The 22610-nt window shown below is 47.3% G+C and overlaps 1 protein-coding gene across 1 annotated transcript in view; it reads right to left on the bottom strand.

The window, feature by feature from the left end:
- The window catches only part of ADGRA2 (adhesion G protein-coupled receptor A2), a 115624-nt gene that overhangs the window by 63520 nt on the left and 29494 nt on the right, over positions 1 to 22610 (bottom strand). Inside the window, exon 2 of the mRNA XM_082200242.1 lies at positions 13608 to 13679. Within this exon, the coding sequence (XP_082056368.1) occupies positions 13608 to 13679 (72 nt within the window). The remainder of the gene's footprint in view (positions 1 to 13607; positions 13680 to 22610) is intronic.

The following is a 22610-nucleotide window of genomic DNA, read 5'->3' on the forward strand; positions in this document are numbered from 1 at the left end:
AGGGACCGAGCAACGGGAGCTCACCCCGTCACGGGGATTCGAACTGCCGACCTTCTGATCAGCAAACCCTAGGCTCTGTGGTTTAACCCACAGCGCCACCTGCGTCCCACCCAATTCTGTTTTCAGTTCTGGGCATCTGGAGTACGGCATCCCATTCTAAGCACCTGGAGTGCTCTATCCAGTTTTAGGTGCCATGTTTTAAAACGTACATTGACAAACTGGTGCCTGTCTAGAGGAGGAGGAGGAAGGGGTGGGGTTTAGAAACCAGTCACTGTGAGGAATGCTCAAAAGACCTGGGTAGGTTTAGCCAGGGGGAGAGAAGAACCAAAGGAGGCATGATAAGTGTCCACATATATCCAAAGGGCTGTCACTAGAGGGCAGAACTAGAACCAGCAGGTAGAAACTGCATTGAAGGGAAGGAGATTTCAGCCAAACGTTAGCCAAAAACGCCCGAATTGGAATGGTTGTTTGACAGTGGAACAGATTATCTTGAGAGGCGGCAGGGGGTTCTTTGCAGCAGGTACTGAAGCAGAAGCTGGACAGCCATCCGTCAAGGTTGCTGTGGTCAACTCTGCATGATCAACCCTGCATTGAACAGAGGGGTGAGTAGATTGCCTCCAAGGTCTCTTCATATGCTCTAATTCTATGAATCCATAAATGAAATGCAATATCTGCTCTGTCTAGTATCCTGTTTTTGACAGTGGCCAGGAACCTAACACAAGCAAAGCCACAAAAGGAAAATCTGGGTCCTTGTTTTGATCTTGCCAGAATTTAACCTGCCCTGGCCACATCCCAGGGGCTGCATTCAACATTTTCTGCCTACTAGTGCAAGAGCTGCTGGTTGAGGTTCAGCGCCGTGCAAACATGACAGCTGCACTAGCAGGAGTGCATTGTGCAACAGATTGCACAATCTATTGTGCAACGAATCTACCAGCAACCTCCTTGCGCAACAACATTCCTCTGTGTGCAAAACATTTCACCAGTGGGACAAGTATACCACTGATAGACTTTTAACTTAGTTCTACTCTGCATACAACCCCATATGTCTCTCACCACCACCACCACTGCTCCAGCTAAAGTGCACTGCTAGATAGAGAAGACAATATGGTGGCTAAGAGCATTATCCTTTTGGACTGGAAACTGTGGCACAGCCTTGATGGAAATCTGTAGATCCGAGATCTTTTTGATCAAGCAGTGCTTGAACAGAGACATAAGCATAGAGGGCTAACCCTAATAAATCTGAAGAGAAGTGGCAACATTAGAGCTTTGCGGAGACTAAGCAAAGAGGATAGTGATGGCAGAGCCACAGGGATCAGTGTTCTGCCTTCACAGCCTCCTTTGCTTAGTTGTCATAAAGACCTAATCCTCAGGGATTAGTGTCTATAAATGAAGCTTGGAAGCTACAGAGCAAAGCTGAAGTGAGCTATTTCTTTTCCTTCTGCCCTCTTCTTTGTGTTTCTTTTGATTTTATCGCCTTGGAACGATGGGGGTATAGAGTGGGGGGGAGAACAAGTTTAATATCCTAAAATTGAGCCAAAAGCAATATTTGATCTCATGACTGTACTCGCTCCATTGAACTGTTGACATTGTAACAGCAGCAGAAATAAGAGCTGGAAGCCTCGAGACTAACATTGAAAGGAAACATCTGTCTTCAGCTAGGCCAGGGGTCCCCAAACTAAGGGACGCGGGCCGGATAAGGCCCGAGGGACTCATTTATCCGGCTCGTGGCAACCCCCGCCATCCGCTGCCACCGCCTGCTCTTACCGGTGCTGCGCAGCTGCCCACTTCCGGGTCGGAAGAGCACCGGAAATAGCTTGTGTGCATGCACAAGTGTTATTTGCACATGCGCAAGCATGATTTCCAGTGCACATCCAGGTCGGAGGAGGCCCATGCACATGCATACAAGCTGGTGCTCCTTCAACCTGGAAGTGCGCCGGAAATAGCATGTGCGCACGCATATGGGCACGCGGTCCCCTGCCCTCCGGCCCGCCGCATGATTGGCGCTGGAGACACCGGCCCGAGGTGCGGTAAGTTTGCTGACCCCTGAGCTAGCCTAACAGGGATGATGGGAGTTGTAGTCCACCACTATTTGGAGGGCCACAGGTGCCCCACCTCTGCCTAAGCTGCTAGCTGCTCATCAAGTGAAAGGAAATGATTGGGGGGGGGGGTGGAAATACCGTATTTTTCGCTCTATAACACGCACCCGACCATAACACGCACGTAGTTTTTAGAGGAGGAAAATCCGTAGGCATGCCACCTGTAGGCATTCCCTCCATAACATGCAAAGACATTTCCCCTTACTTTCTAGGAGGAAAAAAGTGAGTGTTATGGTGCAAAAAATACGGTACATCTTAAAAAGGCCTGCCTGCATCTATAGAACTGGCACTCCCATATTTTCCCTGTCCAGCTACGGCAAAGAGTTTTCAACTATTTGCAAACTGAATCAGGGTTCGCGCAAATGCATGTCCTGACAGGTTTTGCCCTCAATTTCCTTCCAAGAAGCGTAATCTATAAAGCCATTTATAAACTCAGATGCACAGTTCCTTTAAAACGTTTCTTCCTGGTAAGAAAGAATGATCAGGCTGGAGGTCTATTGGACTTGGCTGAGATGGCAATGTTGACAAGTTTAATTAGAGAAAAATCATTACTGACAGTGCCATTTTTCTAGAAAAAGAGGTGCCGGAGCTCAACAGGTCCCTTAGGTCTCTAATAATGGCAATGGCACCCATTTGAGAGGAACTGAGTTCTGGCTGGAAAAAAAGCCCTGCAGGATTATTGTAATAACCTGTGGTTCTATAAGAGTATATATTTAAAGTAGATGAATAAATGAGTAAATTAAATTAATTGGGAATATGCAGAAAACATAAAAAATTAATGAACCGTAGAAAAAAGGGGAAGGAAGTCGAGTTTTGAATGATCGTAAAATTATTGAAGTGTATAAAACTGCAAATCATAAATAAAATAATTTTAAAAAAGAAAAAAGCTCTGCTGACATTTATTATTGCGGTGAGAGGGGGGCTAACTTCTAGTACAATGGAACATGAACAATAAGCAGGTTTAAATAATCACTGGATGTATTCTATATAACTAGTATTATGCTAGAATCCTAGAAATCACTGGATTTTTAATTTTTATTTTTAAAGTCAGTGTCTTGGAACTACACTCAAAAGTCTGTGTTTCTTAAATACCCCTATTTTCAGCCGTTCCAGACTGAATGCTGGTAGAAAGCTTTTCATCCAGAGCATAGTATGCTTTCTGTTATATGTGACAACACTCCATTTAGTTCCAGGAATGTATACCTTTCTCTTCCCAGGTTCACCTAGTTTTGAAGCCCACAGACTGCTGCAGAACTTCATCCTGCCTTCGCTGTAGCAGCCAGTGGTGCAGCGCTATGAAACTAGGCTCTCAATAGTGGTGCTTACCAGGATGGAGGAGGGACAGGGCGGCAACCAGACTTAAGCAGTGCAGGTGCACAGGTGAAAGCACCCGACTGGTTCTGCCCGTAAGCCTGCACCACTGCGTCTTCACTGCCATCATGCCTCACACACACACACACCATTCCATCCCACTAAGTGTGTTTATATGTGTTGGAAGCCGCCCAGAGCGGCTGGGGCAACCCAGCCACCAGATGGGGTAGGGTATAAATAATAAAATTATTATTATTATTATTGATTGGAAATTTCTTATGGACTTTTTGCATGAAAGAGTAATGAACTAGTAATATCTGGATTTGAAGATTGAAAAAAATAATGGTTTATAGAAGGTAAAATGGCTGGATGTTAAGGTATGAATATTATATGTAGCTGCAGGGCAGAGAGCAGGAAGCCCTTTTATTTTTATCTTTCTTTAACCTTTTCTTCTCTCTACTCTTCGACTCTCTCTCTCTCTTTAGGTCTTTCTTTTTTCTTTTCTTTTCTCCTTTCTGCCCTTGTTCTTTTTTATATTGAGTAGCTGTTTAATGCCAGTATATTATAAAAAGATACTTGATACTGGGTATACATTTCTGTATATCTCTGAATAAGCATAAATAAATATTTTTTTAAAATGTGTAGAGGGGATGAAAGTGCAGACACTGCTTCCCACATCCACAGGTTCATCTGAGGTCTGGTCAGAACCTATGCACACATGTGTAAGTGTGTGTATGTAGTTTTTGTAGATGAGAGTGGGGAGTCTGCCTTCTTCAGGGTTTCAAAACACGCAGAGAAAACAAGCACACATAGGACTCCACGCTGGATGTGGGAAGAACTGTAGCTCAGAGGCAGATGACGTGCTGTGCAAGCAGAAGGGCCCAGAGCCAATTGCCCGAACCTCTAGGCAAGGCTGGGAAGGACTGGGAAGTTTCTGCCGGTAAACTGTAGGCAATACTAAGCAAGGCTCACTGCTGTCCATGGAGGCACAGGTCAAATCTGTATCCAGGGCAGCTGTTTACCAGCTCCATCTGGTACGCAGGCTGAGACCCTATCTGCCTGCAGACTGCCTCGCTAGAGTGGTGCATGCTCTGGTTATCTCCCGCTTGGATTACTGCAATGCGCTCTATGTGGGGCTACCTTTGAAGGTGACCCGGAAACTACAACTAATCCAGAACGCGGCAGCTAGACTGGTGACTGGGGGCGGCCGCAGAGACCACATAACACCGGTCTTGAAAGACCTACATTGGCTCCCAGTACGTTTCCGAGCACAATTCAAAGTGTTGGTGCTGACCTTTAAAGCCCTAAACGGCCTCGGTCCAGTATACCTGAAGGAGCGTCTCCACCCCCATCGTTCTACCCGGACACTGAGGTCCAGCACCGAGGGCCTTCTGGCAGTTCCCTCACTGCGAGAAGCCAAGTTACAGGGAACCAGGCAGAGGGCCTTCTCGGTAGTGGCGCCTTCCCTGTGGAACACCCTCCCACCAGATGTCAAAGAGAGCAACAACTACCAGGCTTTTAGAAGACATCTGAAGGCAGCCCTGTTTCGGGAAGCTTTTAATGTTTGATGTATTATAGTATTTTAATATTCTTTTGGAAGCCGCCCAGAGTGGCTGGGGAAGCCCAGCCAGATGGGCAGGGTATAAATAATAAATTATTATTATTATTATTATTATTATTATTATTATTATTATTATTAAGGCAAGACCAATGGCGTAAAGCAGTTTCTCTTACACTGGGAGCAGAGACAGAGAGCATGAGCCAACTCGTTCCATATGTTAAATGAGCCACACATCTCAAACATCATAAGGACGTAAGAAGAGCCCTGCTGGATCAGCCCAAAGGTCGATCGAATCCAGCCCTCTGTTGTCACAGGAGCCGACCAGATGGAAATGGGAAGCCCACAAACAGGACACAAGCACAACAGACTCTCCCAGCCATATTCCCCAGTAGCTGGTATCCAAAGGCTCTGATCCTGGACGTAGTATATCATCATGATGACTAGTACCAGTCATTGATAGCCTTATTCTCCTTCACTAAATTGTCTAATCCCCCTTTAAAGCCATCTAAGATGGGGGCCATTGCTACTTCTCGTGGGATCGTTCCTCTTTTTTGTTATACGGAGCCTAACATCAGGCCCCAATGTGCCCTGTGCCCATGTCCACTCAAAAAGAGAGAGAGAGAGAGTGCATCTTTTCCGTTTTGGTCCATTGCTTTGATTCCTAAAAAAAACCACAATACCGGCCTGTTATCCATAAAATAACGAGGAAGTAAATAAGATTCTCCATCCTTTAATACTGAGCTGTGCAGCCTCCCTTTTAGCCTTCACCTCCTCTGTCATCAAAGAATGGTGGGAAATTGTAACTCTGGTTATCATTAGGTCCTTTTGAAATTCTGGCCAATGATTTAGCCCGAAGGGTCAACTGCAAAAGCGAAAACATTGCAAATTCCAGGCCCCAGTCTGATACTTGGGAGAAGAACGGGGCAAAGTCTCTAGCAGAAGGAGGGGAAAGGAGCGGGGGTGTCACAGCATGATTAGCTTTCAGCGGTCCAGCGCGAAGTGTCATGGGGAGCGCATAAGGCAGGAGTCGGCTCACAAAGGGGGAGTCCTCCTCTCTCTTAGGTCAGGGGTTCAAGCACAGCTCAGGTTCACAGTGACGGGATGTTTCGTTCCCATCCGCTGGTTGCTTGTCAAGCCCGCGCGGAGCAAAGCAACAGGGTGCAGCCTAGTTAGAAGTGTCTGCGACACAAAGGCCATCATCTCAATTGGCACTAATTGACCCTCCTTGCTGGTGCCATCAGCAGTGAAGCCAAGAGGTGAATGAGTAAGCCACAAAGAAGGAACTCTTTCCCAGTTCCCTCTCTCTCTCTCCCCTCTCATTCACACACCACAGCCCTCACCGGTAGTAAAAATGAAAGCTGATTCTAGGCCATTTATATCTGTGCTTTTACCAAAACAAAAAACTGGAGCCACAAATACATTGGAGATAAGGGAGAATTGTCAACAGGTGCCTTTTTCTCTCTTGTAACAGTGGAGCTCAGGGACGTCCAGTGAAGCCAACTGCTACCCCACCAACACCCCTCACACCAGCTTCCTCAAATAAAGTCATGATGGGAAAGGGCTGAGAGGGCATGGGGCGAACCTACAAGTGTCCTGTCCACATTGACAGGCCTCAGACATGGTGCCACAAAATAAGATAAGACGGAGCATGGCTCAACTCCACAGGTACAGGACTAACTCCGGCATTTGTTGTGGTGATTTCTTCGTCCCCCCTTGGCCTGCTGCAAAATCAGTGCTCCTCCTGACAAATTCTAACTCGGGACACTCCAACTTCTTGTACCAAGTGGGCCGCAAGAATACTTCGACTCAGAATCCAATGGCCACGCACTGAATTACATTTCCATTCTGTAAATTAAAGTGTTTGCAATGTATTTAATATTATTGCATATATAATTATTGCATTTAATTATATTATATATAATTAAATACACATCTAATAGATTTAATATAGTTAATTATTATCAAACTACAGTGGTGCCTCGCAAGACGAAAAGAATCCATTCCGCGAGTCTCTTCGTCTTGCGATTTTTTCGTCTTGCGAAGCAAGCCCATTGACGGATTAGCGGATTAGCTGATAAGCGGCTTAGCGGATCAGCTGTTAAGCGACTTAGCGGCTTAGCGGATCAGCTGTTAAGCGGCTAAGCGGCTTAGGATCAGCTGATAAGCGGCTTAGCGGCTTGGGAAAAAGGGGGGGGGAGGAAAAAAAACCTGCAGGAACTCGCAAGACATTTTCGTCTTGCGAAGCAAGCCCATAGGAAATTCGTTTTGCGAAGCACCTCCAAAACGGAAAACCCTTTCATCTAGCGGGTTTTCCGTCTTGCGAGGCATTCGTCTTGCGGGGCACCACTGTAATTTAATACACACAGAGAGATATGTGCTTTCATTAACAACGCATGATGGAAAAAATATTTTTTTTAAGGCTTTAAGATGTTTGTTCTTGAATGTTGCTGAGGGCAGCCAAAAGATATTAAGCCATGTGACTAGGGATGCCCAAATCTATCAATTACAGTTTCTTGTTTTCCAGTCTTGATTTCAAACCTTCTCATTTCCCACGTCAGTTTGAAATGTTTCATTTTATTTTTTTTAAGTCTGCAGGAAAATTCATCAGCATTTTAGTGTGAATTTCCTCTAATATACACATTTCTCTACGCAGTTCACCTTAATAGAGTGCATATTTGTGAGCAATTATCATGAGCAGATGTGCACATTTTGCCCTGGCATATGCATTTTTGTGTATACGTTTGATGTTTTGAGAACTGCATTGCAAAATTCGGAAAAATGCACATTTTCAAAAAAAGACTGTGTTTTGGTCCACGTATTGTTTCAGAAAGTGCCAATTAGAAGTAGTAAAGGGACCCCTGACTATTAGGTCCAGTCGTGGCCAACTCTGGGGTTGCGGCGCTTATCTCGCTTTATTGGCCAAGGAAGCCAGCGTACAGCTTCCATGCCATGTGGCCAGCATGACTAAGCCGCTTCTGGCGAACCAGAGTGGCACACGGAAACGCCGTTTACCTTCCTGCCGGAGCGGTACCTATTGATCTACTTACACTTTGACATTCTTTCAAACTGCTAGGTTGGCAGGAGCAGGGACCGAGCAACAGGAGCTCATCCCGTCGCGGGGATTCGAACCGCCGACCTTCTGATCGGCAAGTCCTAGGCTCTGTGGTTTAACCCACAGCGCCACCTGCGTCCCAATTAGAAGTAGGCCTGCCTTTAAATGTGAATGGAATCAGATCTCACCCATACCTGCATACATCTCCTTTCCCCAATGAACCAGTGCCTACTTTTCTCTCTGCAGTTGCCACGCAATCCCACAAGGATAGGACAACATCTCTGGTCTCGCGCAATCCTTTTCTTCACCCCTCCTTCTCCACCCCCCTCCCCACTGAGCTACACAGAGCGCTGCTTCTGGCATGCACAAGCCGCAATCCAGAGCGGAGAGGGCAGTGGGGCAGCCAAGGCATCCCTTGACTGACAGCTCCGGTCTCCCAGCGTAATTTGAACATTCCAGAGGTGACCGCGGGGTTAATGCCGTCTTGAGCAGGCTGGGATCAGGCCTGGCTGTTTGTTCAGGGCTCCCAGAACAATGAGACTTTAAAGAGATTTTCAGCACCCCGGGGTCCAACCCAATTAGACACAGTTTTCCAGGTTGGCAGTCAAAAAGTGGGAGGAGGAAACTAGGTTTTAAAAGAACACGCTCAGGAGTCAAGTTCAAGGGTTGCCTAGCAAGCTCTAAGCTGGGGAGAGAGGAAATGGTGTTGGGGGCGGCGGAATCTCTCTTTCTCCCGAAAGTGTCATGAGTGTCCATTTGCTAAAACTATCGCTTTGGAAGCCCCAAGACAGGCAGGGCTCTCTTGAGGCCCAGCTCTCCAGCTATTTCCTCCAGCTGCCGCCTCGCCCTTGGGGGAGCAGTAATCCCTTGCCATTAATGAGAGCTTTGTGCCAGGATCAAGGGGTGGGGACGACCCACAACTTCAAAAAAAATAAAAAAATAATAGTGGGGTGGGGGGAGGAGAATGAAACAAACAGGCATTAAAGAAGCAGCATCAAATACGGTAAATCCAGGCCTTTGCAGCCTGAGCGATGCAAGCATGTCCCCTTCAACAGTAGCTGGGAAACCATTTTGCCCCCCTCCCCTTTCCAAATGTATTTATTCTATTTCTTTCTTTCCTTCCTTCCTTCCTTCCTTCCTTCCTTCCTTCCTTCCTTCCTTCCTTCCTTTCTGGTACTCAGGGCTCTGTACGTCTCCCTCTTGCGCCTTGATTTCTCATAACAATCCTCACAACAAGGTACAGTGGTGCCTCGCAAGACGAAAAGAATCCGTTCTGTGATTCTCTTCGTCTAGCGGTTTTTTCGTCTTGCGAAGCAAGCCCATTGACGGATTAGCAGATTAGCGCTATTAGCGGCTTTTAGCGGCTTATCTGCTGATCGGATCAGCTGATAAGCGGCTTAGCGGCTTAGAAAAAGGGGGGAGTGGAAAAAAACCAGCAGGAACTCGCAAGACATTTTCGTCTTGCGAAGCAAGCCCATAGGAAATTCGTTTTGCGAAGCACCTCCAAAACTGAAAACTCTTTCGTCTAGCGAGTTTTCTGTCTTGCGAGGCATTCGTCTTGCGGGGCACCACTGTAGAATAATATTCTGAGACCGTGCGTGTCAACAGGCTCAGGGTCACCCAATAATCGTTGCTTGACCTGATGCTTGAGCACAGGACTCCCTGTCTAAAATTCAACATGCTAAATCAAGTGTCTTCAACTATTTTGGACCCAGGACCTACTTTTAACTCAAAGATGCATTTGGCAACCCGTTTTCTTAACCTTTTGCCCATACATTGGCATGGTGGCAGAACTCGTGTTGTGACGCACCTTGGATCAGGCGATGAGTGACCCACTAGCACAGGCATAGGCAAACTCGGCTCTCCAGATGTTTTGAGACTACAGTTCCTATCATCCCTGACCACTGGTCCTGTTAGCTAGGGATGATGGGAGTTGTAGTCCCAAAACATCTGGAGGGCCGAGTTTGCCTATGCCTGCACTAGCAGGTCCACTCCTGACCCACCAGTTGAAGACCAGTGCTCTTTATCAGCATACCGTACTTTCAGAACAGAAAGCGTCCCTGTTGCAGATGTCCATTATTTGCCACATTTACACTGTTTTGTTCTGGGTTTATTTATCTTTTCATCTATTTATTTTTAAAAGTGTAAATAGCACTATGACTAATCTGCAGCAAGCCTATCTATTCCCTCTCAGCCCTATCTCCCTGACACTGGACTACACCATGCAGGCTCTATAAAGGCACAAATATATACCGTATTTTTCACTCTATAGGACGCACCTTTTCCCCTCCAAAATTTAAGGGGAAATGTTTGTGCGTCCTATGGAGCAAATGCAGGCTCCTTGGCTTCAGCGAAAGCAACACGAAGCCTCTGGAGCACGGAGGCTACGTGTTGCTTTCGCTGAAGCCTTTAGAGCGCAGCGTGAGGTCCTGCTGCGCTCCAAAGGCTTCAGGGATAGCCACCTGAAGCCTTTGGAGTGCAGCGGGAACTTGCGCTGCGCACGGGGATGAAGGCTCCCTGTGCCCTGCAGAGGCATCGCGCAAAGCTAGACCAGCTAGAGGGAGCGCTGCGCAGTGCTCCCTCTAGCTATTCTGGCTTATGGATGGCCCCGCGAAGCCTCCGCAGGGCACGGGGATGAAGGCTCCCCGTGCCCTGCAGAGGCTTCGCACAAAGCTAGACCAGCTATCCCAGTGGCTATCCCAGAAGCCAGAACAGCAAGAGGCTATCCCAGAAGCCAGATCCCTCTTGCTGTTCTGGCTTCTGGGATTCAGAACTTTTTTTTTTCTTGTTTCCTTCCCCCAAACTAGGTGCGTCCTATCGTCTGGTGCGTCCTATAGAGTGAAAAATACGGTAAGAGGTTTATTAGGCAGGCTTATATATGCCTACCCAGCAGGGGTCTTAACACAGGTCTGCAGCAGCGTTTCTCCTAGGGCAGGGGGTGGGGGGAGTGGGGGACGGGGCTGGATTTTCCCTAAGCAGACTGTGCACTATTGGAACTGCACCAGTTCCGATCTCTCTCTACTTCGCTTGCACGCTTCAGCCCAGGCCATGAAAAGATGCATTTTCAAAATCTCATTCAATAATATATCAAGCCACAGTCGCAAATTTGCTGGTGGTACACAAGAGGTTAGCTTATGTTCAGTGTCTAGGAACAAAAACTCCTCAGTATATTCTACCCCCCATCCCCTGACGTACCTACCTACCAATGAAATCCATATGATTTGGGGACACGAACACATAAATCTCTCCTTATGAAAGCCTTGAGCCATAGAGATGCCTTTCATTAGGAGATAAGAAAGCTGACTTTGTTGGAGGGGACAATGTTGCTTTTCAGACTGGGCCCCACAGATTGGTCTCCTCTTGCTTCCCCTCCGCCAGAAGAGCAAGGCTGATCTCTTTTAGAGCACAGCCTGCCCCAGTCTGCTTCACTCTGGATTAATTCTGCACATCTCTGAGTCGAAGCAGATGTGGTAGATCCATGTGCGGATCTCCCTGGTTCTTAAAAAAGCTTTAAACAACTGCCTCTAAGTGGGTGGGGAGGTGTTGGATCAGAGCACAGATGCTGGGGGAGGGGAGATTAACCCCTTTGCTGCATGCCATTTCCCTGGTCTACCACTCCCTCCCACAGCTGCCATAACCTCTGCTAGAGTAGGAAAACACCTGCAATGTGCTTGTGTGTGTGTGCTTCCCCCCAGGGGACTCAGCAGTGGGCCCCTCCAAACATCCTGTTTATCATGCACTCACGATGATCTGTGATCAGTATGGTATTGGGGAAGTTACACACAACCCTGCTTTAAATACCATTTGTGTTTGCAACAAAGTTTTGGAGTGGGACCACTGCACTGCTTCCCGTCAATGCATGTCCCGTAACTTCCTAATGAACCCCTGCAACTCTTCACACCTCAAACATTTTTGTTGTTGTTGTTGTTCCATTTTTGTTGCTCTGTAGTGCAATAGTCCCCACCTCCAGACAGGATTATTGCAACAACAAATGGGGAAGCGGTACAGAACAACTAGTAAAATGGAATTGTGTGTGAATGGTCCAGTATAAATCCACCAATACAGTGGTACCGCGGGTTAAGTACTTAATTCGTTCCGGAGGTCCGTTCTTAACCTGAAACTGTTCTTAACCTGAAGCACCACTTCAGCTAATGGGGCCTCCTGCTGCCGCCGCAGCCCGATTTCTGTTCTCATCCTGAAGCAAAGTTCTTAACCTGAAGCACTATTTCTGGGTTAGCGGAGTCTGTAACCTGAAGCGTATGTAAGCTGAAGCATATATAACCTGAGGTGCCACTGTAAAGGACTATTATTGCATCAACAGAAGACTCTCGCAAAACCCCCGGTTTGGAGGGGTCCAGTTGCTTTTTGAGGGGTGTGTGTGATTTAGATTAGGTACTTATCTTAGCTGCTGTCCAAACAGGAAAGGAGATTATAACTAAACATCAGGGAAAACTTTCTGACAGTAAAAGCATGGAACAGCCTCCCATGAGAGGTGATGGACTCTCCTTTCTTGGAGGTTTTTAAGCAGAGGTTGAATGGCCATCTGTCTTGGATGCTTTAGCTGAGATTTCTGCATTGCAGTGGTGTTGGACTAGAAGACCCTTGGCTCTCCCTTCCAACTCTACAATTCTATGTTCAAAGTTATTCTCTGAAGCGGTAGAGGTTGGTCCAGTAGGAAGAATTCCACAGAGGGCACAAGCAGCCTGAATAAGGGGCTGGTGTTTGCATGCCAAAATAAGCTGCAATTCACGCCAAACCATGCACTCCCATCACTGGGACTCTGCCATCTACACGATGGCTCAGCATCATGTCCAGCTGACCCCTTGGTTTTTTGGACAATGAACTTTCAGCACATGATACAGTGGTGCCTCGCAAGACGAAAAGAATCCGTTCTGTGATTCTCTTCGTCTAGCGGTTTTTTCGTCTTGCGAAGCAAGCCCATTGACGGATTAGCGGATTAGCGCTATTAGCGGCTTTTAGCGGCTTATCGGATCAGCAGATAAGCGGCTTAGCGGCTTAGAAAAAGGGGGGAAAGGAAAAAACCCCAGCAGGAACTCGCAAGACATTGTCGTCTTGCGAAGCAAGCCCATAGGAGATTCGTTTTGCAAAGCAGCTCCAAAACGGAAAACTCTTTCGTCTAGCGAGTTTTCCGTCTTGCGAGGCATTCGTCTTGCGGGGCACCAATGTACTCCCAGGTTGATACCCAGGATATAAGAGGGGCGGGTGGGCAGAGTGTTTTGTGGTACCTAAAAGGCTCACAACTTAATTTATTGCACCACAACCTTTTGTGGGATACAGTCCAGCAACTTGGAAGGAACCACATAAACAACAGTTCAGACTCATTGCGCAGTACAGATCTTTGAAGCTGTGGCCTCAAACGCATCCTTCATTTGCTTTACTAAGAATTCCAAAATGTAACAGCTTCCACATTCTCTCTCTCAAGTCACTCTAGTTCTTGCTGTGGCAATTAAAATTCCTACACACACACACACACAGCCCAGACTTCAGTTTTGTTGTATTTTGGTCACTAATTCCTCAGCCCTTCATTAAGGGCCCAGAACTGCCCAGAGTACACAATGGCACTTACAGCTTCTCGAGAGCATGAAGTCCGAAAAAAGAGCCATTCTTCAGAGTTGCTATCTTGTTGTTGCTCAAAATCCTGGGGAAAGAAGGAGGGGAGAGAGAGGGGGGGGGTTATTCATCCTGTGTTAACCAAGCATCCAGGCCTTAAAGGGGTGGACTAGGTGTGTGGTCCTTAGTGATGGATTCCTTAGCCACACCCCAGTTAGCAAGGGTGGGCAGGAGAGTAGGGAATGGTACAAAGGCTATAGGGTAAATGTACGGCATAGCAGTCTATAGGAAGATGCCCCACCCAGCTACTTAACAGTTATATATAGGCCGATTTGCAAAGTGCTCTTCCAGATGTTTGCTTCCACGTCAGCAGAAGAGTGATCCATAGCAACATTTTGCAGCCACAGAACTAGGAACAACAGACACAGACTTCTCTATAAGATTGAACAGTGAATGCCCAGCAGAGAAGAAGGGTCTTCTTAAAACTGAACGGTCTTTTTAATGGACTCCAACAGCCATTGACAACTAAGAAGCTCCAGTCTAGATATGTCAGTGCTTCCTGGTTTTAAAACTTTATGCTGTAAATCTTTATGCTGTCAGCTTTTACAGGTCATGTTGTCTGATTTCACAGGAAAGTCTTGCTCTCATCCCCTGCTGTACATTGTAAAGGCCTTTGGCTATACACCAGGCATAGGCAAACTTGGCCCTCCAGATGTTTTGGGACTACAACTCCCATGATCCCTAGCTAACAGGACCAGTGGTCAGGGATGATGGGAATTGTAGTCCCAAAACATCTGCAGGGCTGAGTTTGCCTACGCCTGCTATACACAATAAAATCGATTGGTTGACTTTCATTGACAAGCTGTTGTCCAGCTATTGGGAACTACAACTCCCATCAGCCCCAGGCAGCACAGTCATGCTACTTGGATCTGATGGGAACCTGTAATCCAAAGCAGCTGGTGGGCACCAGTTTGGCAAAGCCTGGACTACACACTCCCAGCACATATTCATGTATCCCACCCAGTACTTCCCCTGTATCCATTACCGCATTCAACACACATCTGCTGGGAATGCTTATGATCGTAGCGGTGGCGGTGGTTTTAAACGCTTATTGCTCATGGTTTCCATTCAAAATATAATGTACACTTGTAAAGCAGTGCGGAATGGAAACAGATTGGAGTACAGAGACGTTGCAGTTGAGGAATTCAAACTATGTCTGGGTGGCCTGTTGCCATCTAATGTATACAAGGTTCAAAGTATTTTTATAGTCTTGTCCCGGAGCCAATGGTTGTCATTAGCATCTGTGCCTAAATGGTGGTCCCAGATGAGGGTGAGCTTGCCCATTCAGCCCAGAAGATTCATGCAGTTAGTTCAATGGGGCTTGGATGGGCATCGCAGTGCAGGGAGGGGGGAGTGAAAATCCATCGGCAAAAGATGGGAACAGGATGCTCACAGGCACAGATGGATCAGAGATGGATTTCTGTTTTACTCTCAGGTTGGATTTTTGAAAACAATTTGTCTCTCAGAAGGTTAGACATTTTCTAATGGTTTAAAACTATAAACATCTCCCAATTCCTCTGTCTCTGGAACCCTAGAATTACAAAAAGGTTTCAGAACTGTAAAAAAAGTTACAATTTTCTGATCTTCCCCCCAAATTTATGTTAAGTAGTGTTCCCACTCATTATTATTATGTGCGTATGTGGCTAATATTACTAATCTGAATTTCCTTTTTCCTATATATTGTTGTTTCATTTATTCATTCATTTAAATCCTTTCTATTACAATTTCAGCTGGGAAAAATATTACCTTCAGTTTGTTGAATTTAACTGGCTAGAGATCTATTATCTAGATAAGGATATGCTACTGTATTAATATAAATTATTGCAATATGTACCATAATTCTTTTATAAATAAAAGGTTGTGATCATTTAAAATAGTAAAAGTTTGCCTGGCCTGTATCCCATTTACTGATTAATTAACCAATTACATTGAAATAAATGGACATATAAATCAAGATCTCGGTTTCTTTCAGTGATGCTGGAAGAAACACAAGATAATCAACTAAAAAGCTAGCATAATTAGAAGGAAAGCTCCCTTGCAGCTGTTGTCCTCTGAGCTTGGAAGTAACAGAGAGCCACCATGACTCACCCGTTGATACCTTCCTTCTGCATGAATTTCTCTTAATCCAAATTGGCAGCCGTCACAGCCTCATGTGGTGGGGAATCCCACACTTGAACTATGCGTGAAGAAGTAGTTTCCTTCATCTGCCCTGGATCTCCCAACATGAAGCTTCCCTGGATGACCAAGGGTTCTATATTATGAGAGAGGAAGGATCTCAACAGGTCTGCTTAAAAGTCCTTCTCTGCCTTTCCAGCATCTTTTCTACCATAGCACTGCTGCCGGCACCTTAGTTCAGGAGTGGGCAGGGGAAAGTCCATTGTACCAAGTCAATGGTAGTTCATCAATGGTACCAGTTCATCTAGCTCAGCAGTTCTCCAAGATTTTAGGCATGGGTCTCTCGCAGCCCTACCTGAAGATGCAACTTGGGTCCTTCCGCATGCAAGGTAGATACTGTACCACTGGGCTACAGCGCTTCCCCAATCGTGTGGTGGCAAATTGTGATGGGGTAAAGCCAATGCACAATGTGCTACATGTATACTCTCCCACTGTCCTTGTGAAGCCGGAAGACTCCTGATTTCCTTCTAATTGCGCCTGGTATAAATCACTATTCCTTATTCTGCCCTTGAGGAATACCTTGTTAACATCTGGTTAGCGCACATTGGTGTTCTTTAAAATTAATATAAGAGGGGCTAACAACATTAACTTTAATTGTATGGCACAAAAAGGTAAAAACCATTTCCAGGCAGCTAGTCCTCAGGGTGCTTCAATGCTAGTTCTCCACACATCCAGCCATATGCCAGAGCGCTCTGCTCAACCACGCTGCTGAGATCTGCTCTCTGTCCAGCAGAGTTCCTTCATCTCACAAGCTTGCAGTTCAAGTGTCCCTGTCCGAGTTCAGCATTTTGGCAGCAGCCAGGGCTGAGGGCTTTTCAGACCTCTTTGTCCCAAAGTAAACAGTTTAGCTGACCACAAAAAGGGCCTTCTTTTGGCCTCAGGCCCAACGAGTAGGAAGGCAGCCATGCTGAAAGGAGGGGGAGAAAGGAAGAGCAGCCACCAATTCTCCCGATGCTCATTAAAAGCTTTTTTAATGAGCAATTAGCACTCGCAGACACTGCCTTCCACCAGAGAGGGCCATCAAGCAGCCCCTGAGCTTTAGACAGCTTGCAGTCAGAAGCCACTTCAGACTCTTGACGTCACCTTTTAAGCAAGGGGACTTTCTCAACAGGCTCTATGGCAGCCATCACAGCGATGCCACTGCGTCACTGTGCAAAGAGAGAAGCCATCCCCTTGGGTCATCCCAGAGGAAACAACCTTGGCTCCCATCAACTGGCTTTCGGGTTGTACTAGTAGGAAGGTTCAGGGCGGGGGCTTTCCTACTCTCAACTACAGCAAAAATCTGACAAGGTACATGCAGGTAATACTGGTGGCTGCTTAAAGATGCACTCAAGAAAACGGTTTTTCAGGTATGCGTGGAGACAAAAATTTCTTTAAAGGCCCCACATTGGTGATTACAGGCTTCAACCTGTAATCAAAGTAATAAAGGGTCACTAAATGCAAACTATGCTAGCAGCAATTGAAAGCAAACACTTATTCCGGGAGGAGGGTGGCCAAAAAACACCTCCTAGATATAAAGCAGGAGAGGGCAACCTGAGGCCTGAAGGCCAAATGTGGCCCACCATAACTCTCTCTCTCTGACCCTCCCAGCTCCCCCCAGCCTGTCCAGATTACACAGATCACTGGCTCTCCTCCACCCCTTCCTTAAGCTGTCCTTGAACTGTGTACATGAGCTGACAAAATGCCTCTATAGCTTGCCTAGGAAGAAGATGGGGAGATGTGTGCATGAGAGTGTAGAAGCCTCTTCCTCTTTGTGTGGCTGGAATGCCACCTATTGTACATAAGTCACATCCAGTGCTCTGCCCAGTTTTGCCTTTGGCCCCTGACCATTGGTGGCCCCCGCGAGGCTTTCCACAAAAGAATGTGGATCTCAGGGGGGGAAAGGTTTCCTGCCCCTGAGACGAAACCTTTGCTCTGGGAGCCTATTCCTTTTCTGATATAAGGAAGCTGCCTTATACCAAACCAGACCCTTTGTCCATCTTGATCAATATTGTCTACAGTGACCAAGCAGAGGCTCTCCAGGTTTTTCAGACAGGGGTCTCTCCCAGCCCCGCCTGGAGATGCTGGGGATCAAACCCCAAGATCTTCTGCATGCTCTGCCAACCAAGTTCCAGCCCTCGTCAGTCGCGATTGGCCCAGCTTCAACTTCACGTGCCTGCAGCATGTATCTTAAAATATAAACTATGCATGGCCCCAGAGCAGCTGGCAATAGGTGGTGTCCTGTCTGGCAACTGCAGATGGAATTTCCTCTCTGAACAATAGGAAAGCCTGACCTCTATTTCCCCCTTATTGGTTATGCTAAGTACTTCCTTTGCCGCTGACACATGCGTAGTTATGCCTATCGCCAGACTGTGAAAACATCTTCCTTTGTTGGGTCATTCGAACACAGGCCAGGGAACATGCCCACCCCCCAGCCAGGCCAAGTTACCTACCATCCTCTTTTCCCTGAGCCAGCAGAATAAAAAGGGCCAGTCCCTTGCCTTCAGGTGCTCCCTTGGAAGCCATCAGAAGATGCTTTTGACTGAGTCAGACCATTGGTCCATCTACCTCAGTATTGTCTAACCTGACTGGCAGCAGACACCCAGGATTTCAGGCTGGGTTCTCTCCCAGCTGCAGCCAGAGTCTGAACCTGGGACCTTCTTCATGAAAAACTAATGCTCCATGGCTGAACTCCTTCCCAAAGTCCAGAATGCTACAAAATGACTACTAACCACAATTTCAGAACGGCACGAGTGCCTTTCTTGACCATCTTAAATTCAAATGAAGAGATCTTCCACAGTTTAGGGTGTTAAAGCACACAGTGGCATTTCAGGAGCATAATGCATGCACGCTTCTGATCTAAAACGAGTAATGAAGGAAGACACTCTGCAAATGAACCTTCACATGCATTCAAAAAACACAAGAAGGGATGTAGAGGAAGCCTTGCTGACCATGCCCCCTGGCAGCTGCGCATTCAGCATTAGTAAGAAAGGGGTGGCGCCTGTCAAGGGCTCCTTCGCCGGATTGGCCAATGTCCCCAAATGGACTGAAAGAGCCCTGTGCAAACGCAGTTCTTTTAGCACCAGCATTGAATGCTTGTTGACCAAGGTATGTGGCAAGCAGACGCATCGGCAAGGGATGGGTGTGGCCAGCAGGTTTGCACCCACTCTGACAGGTCCAGGGAATCTGTGGCCCTCCAGCTGTTGTTGAACTCCAGTTCCCTTCAGGTCCAGCCAGCCTGGCCAAAGGTCACGGGCGATGGGAGCTGGAGTCCAAGAACTTCAGGAGGGCCACAGCTAAAAACGGCAAGAGTTATAGAGCAACCACCTTATTCAGTTACAGTCAGCTTTGGATAGCTAAACAAATCACTTGTGCATCCATATCAGCCTCTTAAAGCAGGGATAGGGGAACTTTTTCAGGCTGAACACCAGGTTCCCTCCAGCGCGACCCACTTGGGGGGGGGGGAGGCAACATGCCAGAAATGGGTGGCGCCAGAGGCAAAAGTGAGTGGAGCCATGTGTTATGTACTGAAGTTCTCACCCTGGGCCAGCAGGGGAATACTGTAGATAGTTTTCACTCAGGTCCACATATGCAAGTAAGGGATTGAAAGTGACGTTCAGTGACTGGCTAGTTACAGAAAATGGTTACTGTTGCGTTCTAGTGGAGTTTTATATAAGCAGGCTGGCTGAACCCTTCAGTTCAGTTCTGTTCTGGCCTGTGAATAAACAAGAGCTGTTTGAAGAATCGCTGTGTCGTCTGATATGTTCACCCAGAACTTAACACCACGAATGTAAATTTCCCCTTTGTACAGTAGGCTACTTTCTACACACACACACAAATGTCCTCCATCCAGGCAAGCAAAAGTCTTGATCCGAGTTCAAGGGCACTTTGCAGCCAAGGAAGGTGGTGAGGGGCGTGGCTTGTGCAGAGACCCAGAGGCCAGGCATTTGGCCCCTGGGCCTGAGGTTCCCCACCACTATCTGAAAGCTGCCCCACCCCATGAATGCTCAGCAATCCAGCCATTGCAGTGAAAACAGAGAGAACAGATGTACCAGGTGTACCGCTGCATACACAGATGGGAAGACATGTTCACAAGGTGGAAAGTGAAAGCTTTGCCTGGTTTTTAGATAACTTTGGGTGATCCAAGTTTCTTCCATAACATCCAGATCACCTCCCAAAAAAGGCAAGGACCCAGGCAGCCGAGATAAAAATCAGCATCCTGACTGATCTGCTGCCAGCGTCCAAGAGAAGGAATCTGCATCTTTATGGCTTGGAAAGAATATCCTTGACCCTCTCATTCCCACTAAAGCTTCAAGCTCAGACCGTTTCCCCCCTTGTATTCTTCATCAGAGATGTAGCTTTGGATATCCCTCAGCTTCCCACAAACCCTCTTCCACTGTTTCATAGTATCACAGAATTGTGGAGGTGGAAGCGACCCTAAGGATAATCTAGTCCAACCCCCCAAAATGCAAGAATAGGCAACTATTCCATATGGGGATTGAACCTGAAACCTTGGTGTTATCAGCACCAAGCTCTAACCAGCTGAGCTATCCAGTCAATAAGATGAGTCCAATAAGCCATGCAATTGCCATTTTTTGCTGTCTGTGCAGACCAATGGAAGGATTCTTGCAGCTGGAGTACGGGATGCAATACTGCAGGTGGTGGTTAGAGGTTGCCAGGAGCACCATATTGGGATGCTTCCAGACAAACTTTTCACTGAGCACTATCCTGAATTGTTTGCAGGGAAACCGGCTATTTAATGAACATTCATTCTGATTGGTTTGCGGGGAGGTTAGACAGCACAGAGTCAAAGTGTTTATCCAAAAAATCCAGAGCATTTCCCCATCAGTTTCTTAGTCACTGCTGGTTTGTTGTACAAGACGCCCCCCCATCCCATCAACAGTAATAGTGCAGCCTGGATGTGCCAGTATGTGACTGAATCCCCACCCGAAAGCAGCGGCATTCTGGAAGCCCCCTTTGCCTTGCATTAAGCCTCAGCCGACCGGTTACCAGAACCTTAATAGCTTTTGTGCCATCAGCTGCATTGACTTTGGCAGTAAACAAAACCCACCCCAGCAATGTTTATGAGGCCAAAGTGTCAAGTTAGAGGTGCAGATAGCAGGGGCTAAACAAAATAAGGGCAGGCAGCTCTATGACCTGCATGGAGGTTAAGCAAGACAACTGGCTAAAAAGGGTTGCAAGGCTGGGAGAAAGAACTCCACTGAGACTCCACAAATTCATCTCCCCCAGCAGGTTTGTAAAAAACAGATTTTTCCAGCTGCACCAAATTCCCCATCAGACACCCCACACCGGAAAAACCAGGGGGGAGCTAAGCATAGCAAAACCATTTCCGACCTGGGAGGAGAGGGGGTTGCGGGCAGAAATCCCTCCCACATCCCACGCGGGGGCTGGCCATTGCCCCCGCGAGATTATGGAATCCCCTAATCGGCGGACCGAGGAGGCGTGGTCTAGCCTATTTAAGGCTAGGCACGCCCGGGGACCGCCCTCTTTGCCCCTTGCCAGCTGTGCGGTTTTTTCCCATCCCACCCACCCCTTAGGTTTTAGGTAGCGTTGACCTTGCTATGGACTTCGGTTGGTTGCCGCAAGGGGCCTGGTAGGAATTTTTCCAAGTCGGCACACTTTGAGCCTTTTGGTTTTTTTGCCTACCTCGTAGCAAACGTCACAACTTAATCGGTGTTGGCGGTTAGGCATTGGCAGGGGTCAACTGGTATGCAAATAAAGGGGGGAAGGAAACGCCATCACCTTCCCCAAAAAGAAAAGGGTAGTCCGGTAGAGGACTCCGGGGGGCGTTGCCTTGTCCGAAACCTAGGGAGGTAAGGGCCTCCGGCACGCCCCAGAGCGGTGACACCCGTTGGGATCCTAGTTGGCGTACTTCAACAGGACCCCCACGGCTTGTGGACAACCCTTCCCGGTCCCCATGCCGGGTAGTCGATAGGAGCCAATGCCTAAGGCCAATACCTTCCAATTCTGTAATCAATAAAGTTGTGGCCTTTTATGCCCATTAACCTTAAATACTGTGTCCAGTGTCTTCATTTCACATGGGGGAGGGGACTTGCCACGCAACACTTTGCTCCTGCATTAAGCTTACACCCTGTACCTGGGGTTGGTTTCTCCATAGCAGACAGGCCTAACTAATATCCATTGACACTGACAATTCATTTATGAATTTTTCTCAGTTCAGTAAGTAGCAGCCACAAAACAAGGAGGGCTTTGATGGTATTGAAGGATATGGCAAAGCATTATGGGTCTGCAGATGAAAGTGAGGATGAGGTGGTTTATATGGCAGTTTGTTTAAAGCAGTACATTCCACCCTTATATAATTTCATAAGGTAAAGGTAAAGGGACCCCTGACCATTAGGTCCAGTCGTGGCCGACTCTGGGGTTGCGGCGCTCATCTCGCTTTATTGGCCAATGGAACCAGCGTACAGCTTCTGGGTCATGTGGCCAGCAGGACTAAGCCGCTTCTGGCGAACCAGAGCAGTGCACGGAAACGCTGTTTACCTTCCCGCTAGAGTGGTACCTATTTATCTACTTGCACTTTGACGTGCTTTCGAACTGCTAGGTTGGCAGGAGCAGGGACCAAGCAACAGGAGCTCACCCTGTCACGGGGATTCGAACTGCCGACCTTCTGATCTGCAAGTCCTAGGCTCTGTGGTTTAACCCACAGCGCCACCCGCGTCCCTATATAATTTCATAGATTCATAGAATTGCAGAGTTGGAAGAGACCACAACTGTCATCTAATCCAGCCCCCTGCAATGTAGGAACCTTTCACCCAACGCGGGG

The sequence above is a fragment of the Podarcis vaucheri genome, assembly GCF_965113315.1.
Source record: "Podarcis vaucheri genome assembly, chromosome: 15".
In the NCBI taxonomy this organism is placed as follows: domain Eukaryota; kingdom Metazoa; phylum Chordata; class Lepidosauria; order Squamata; family Lacertidae; genus Podarcis; species Podarcis vaucheri.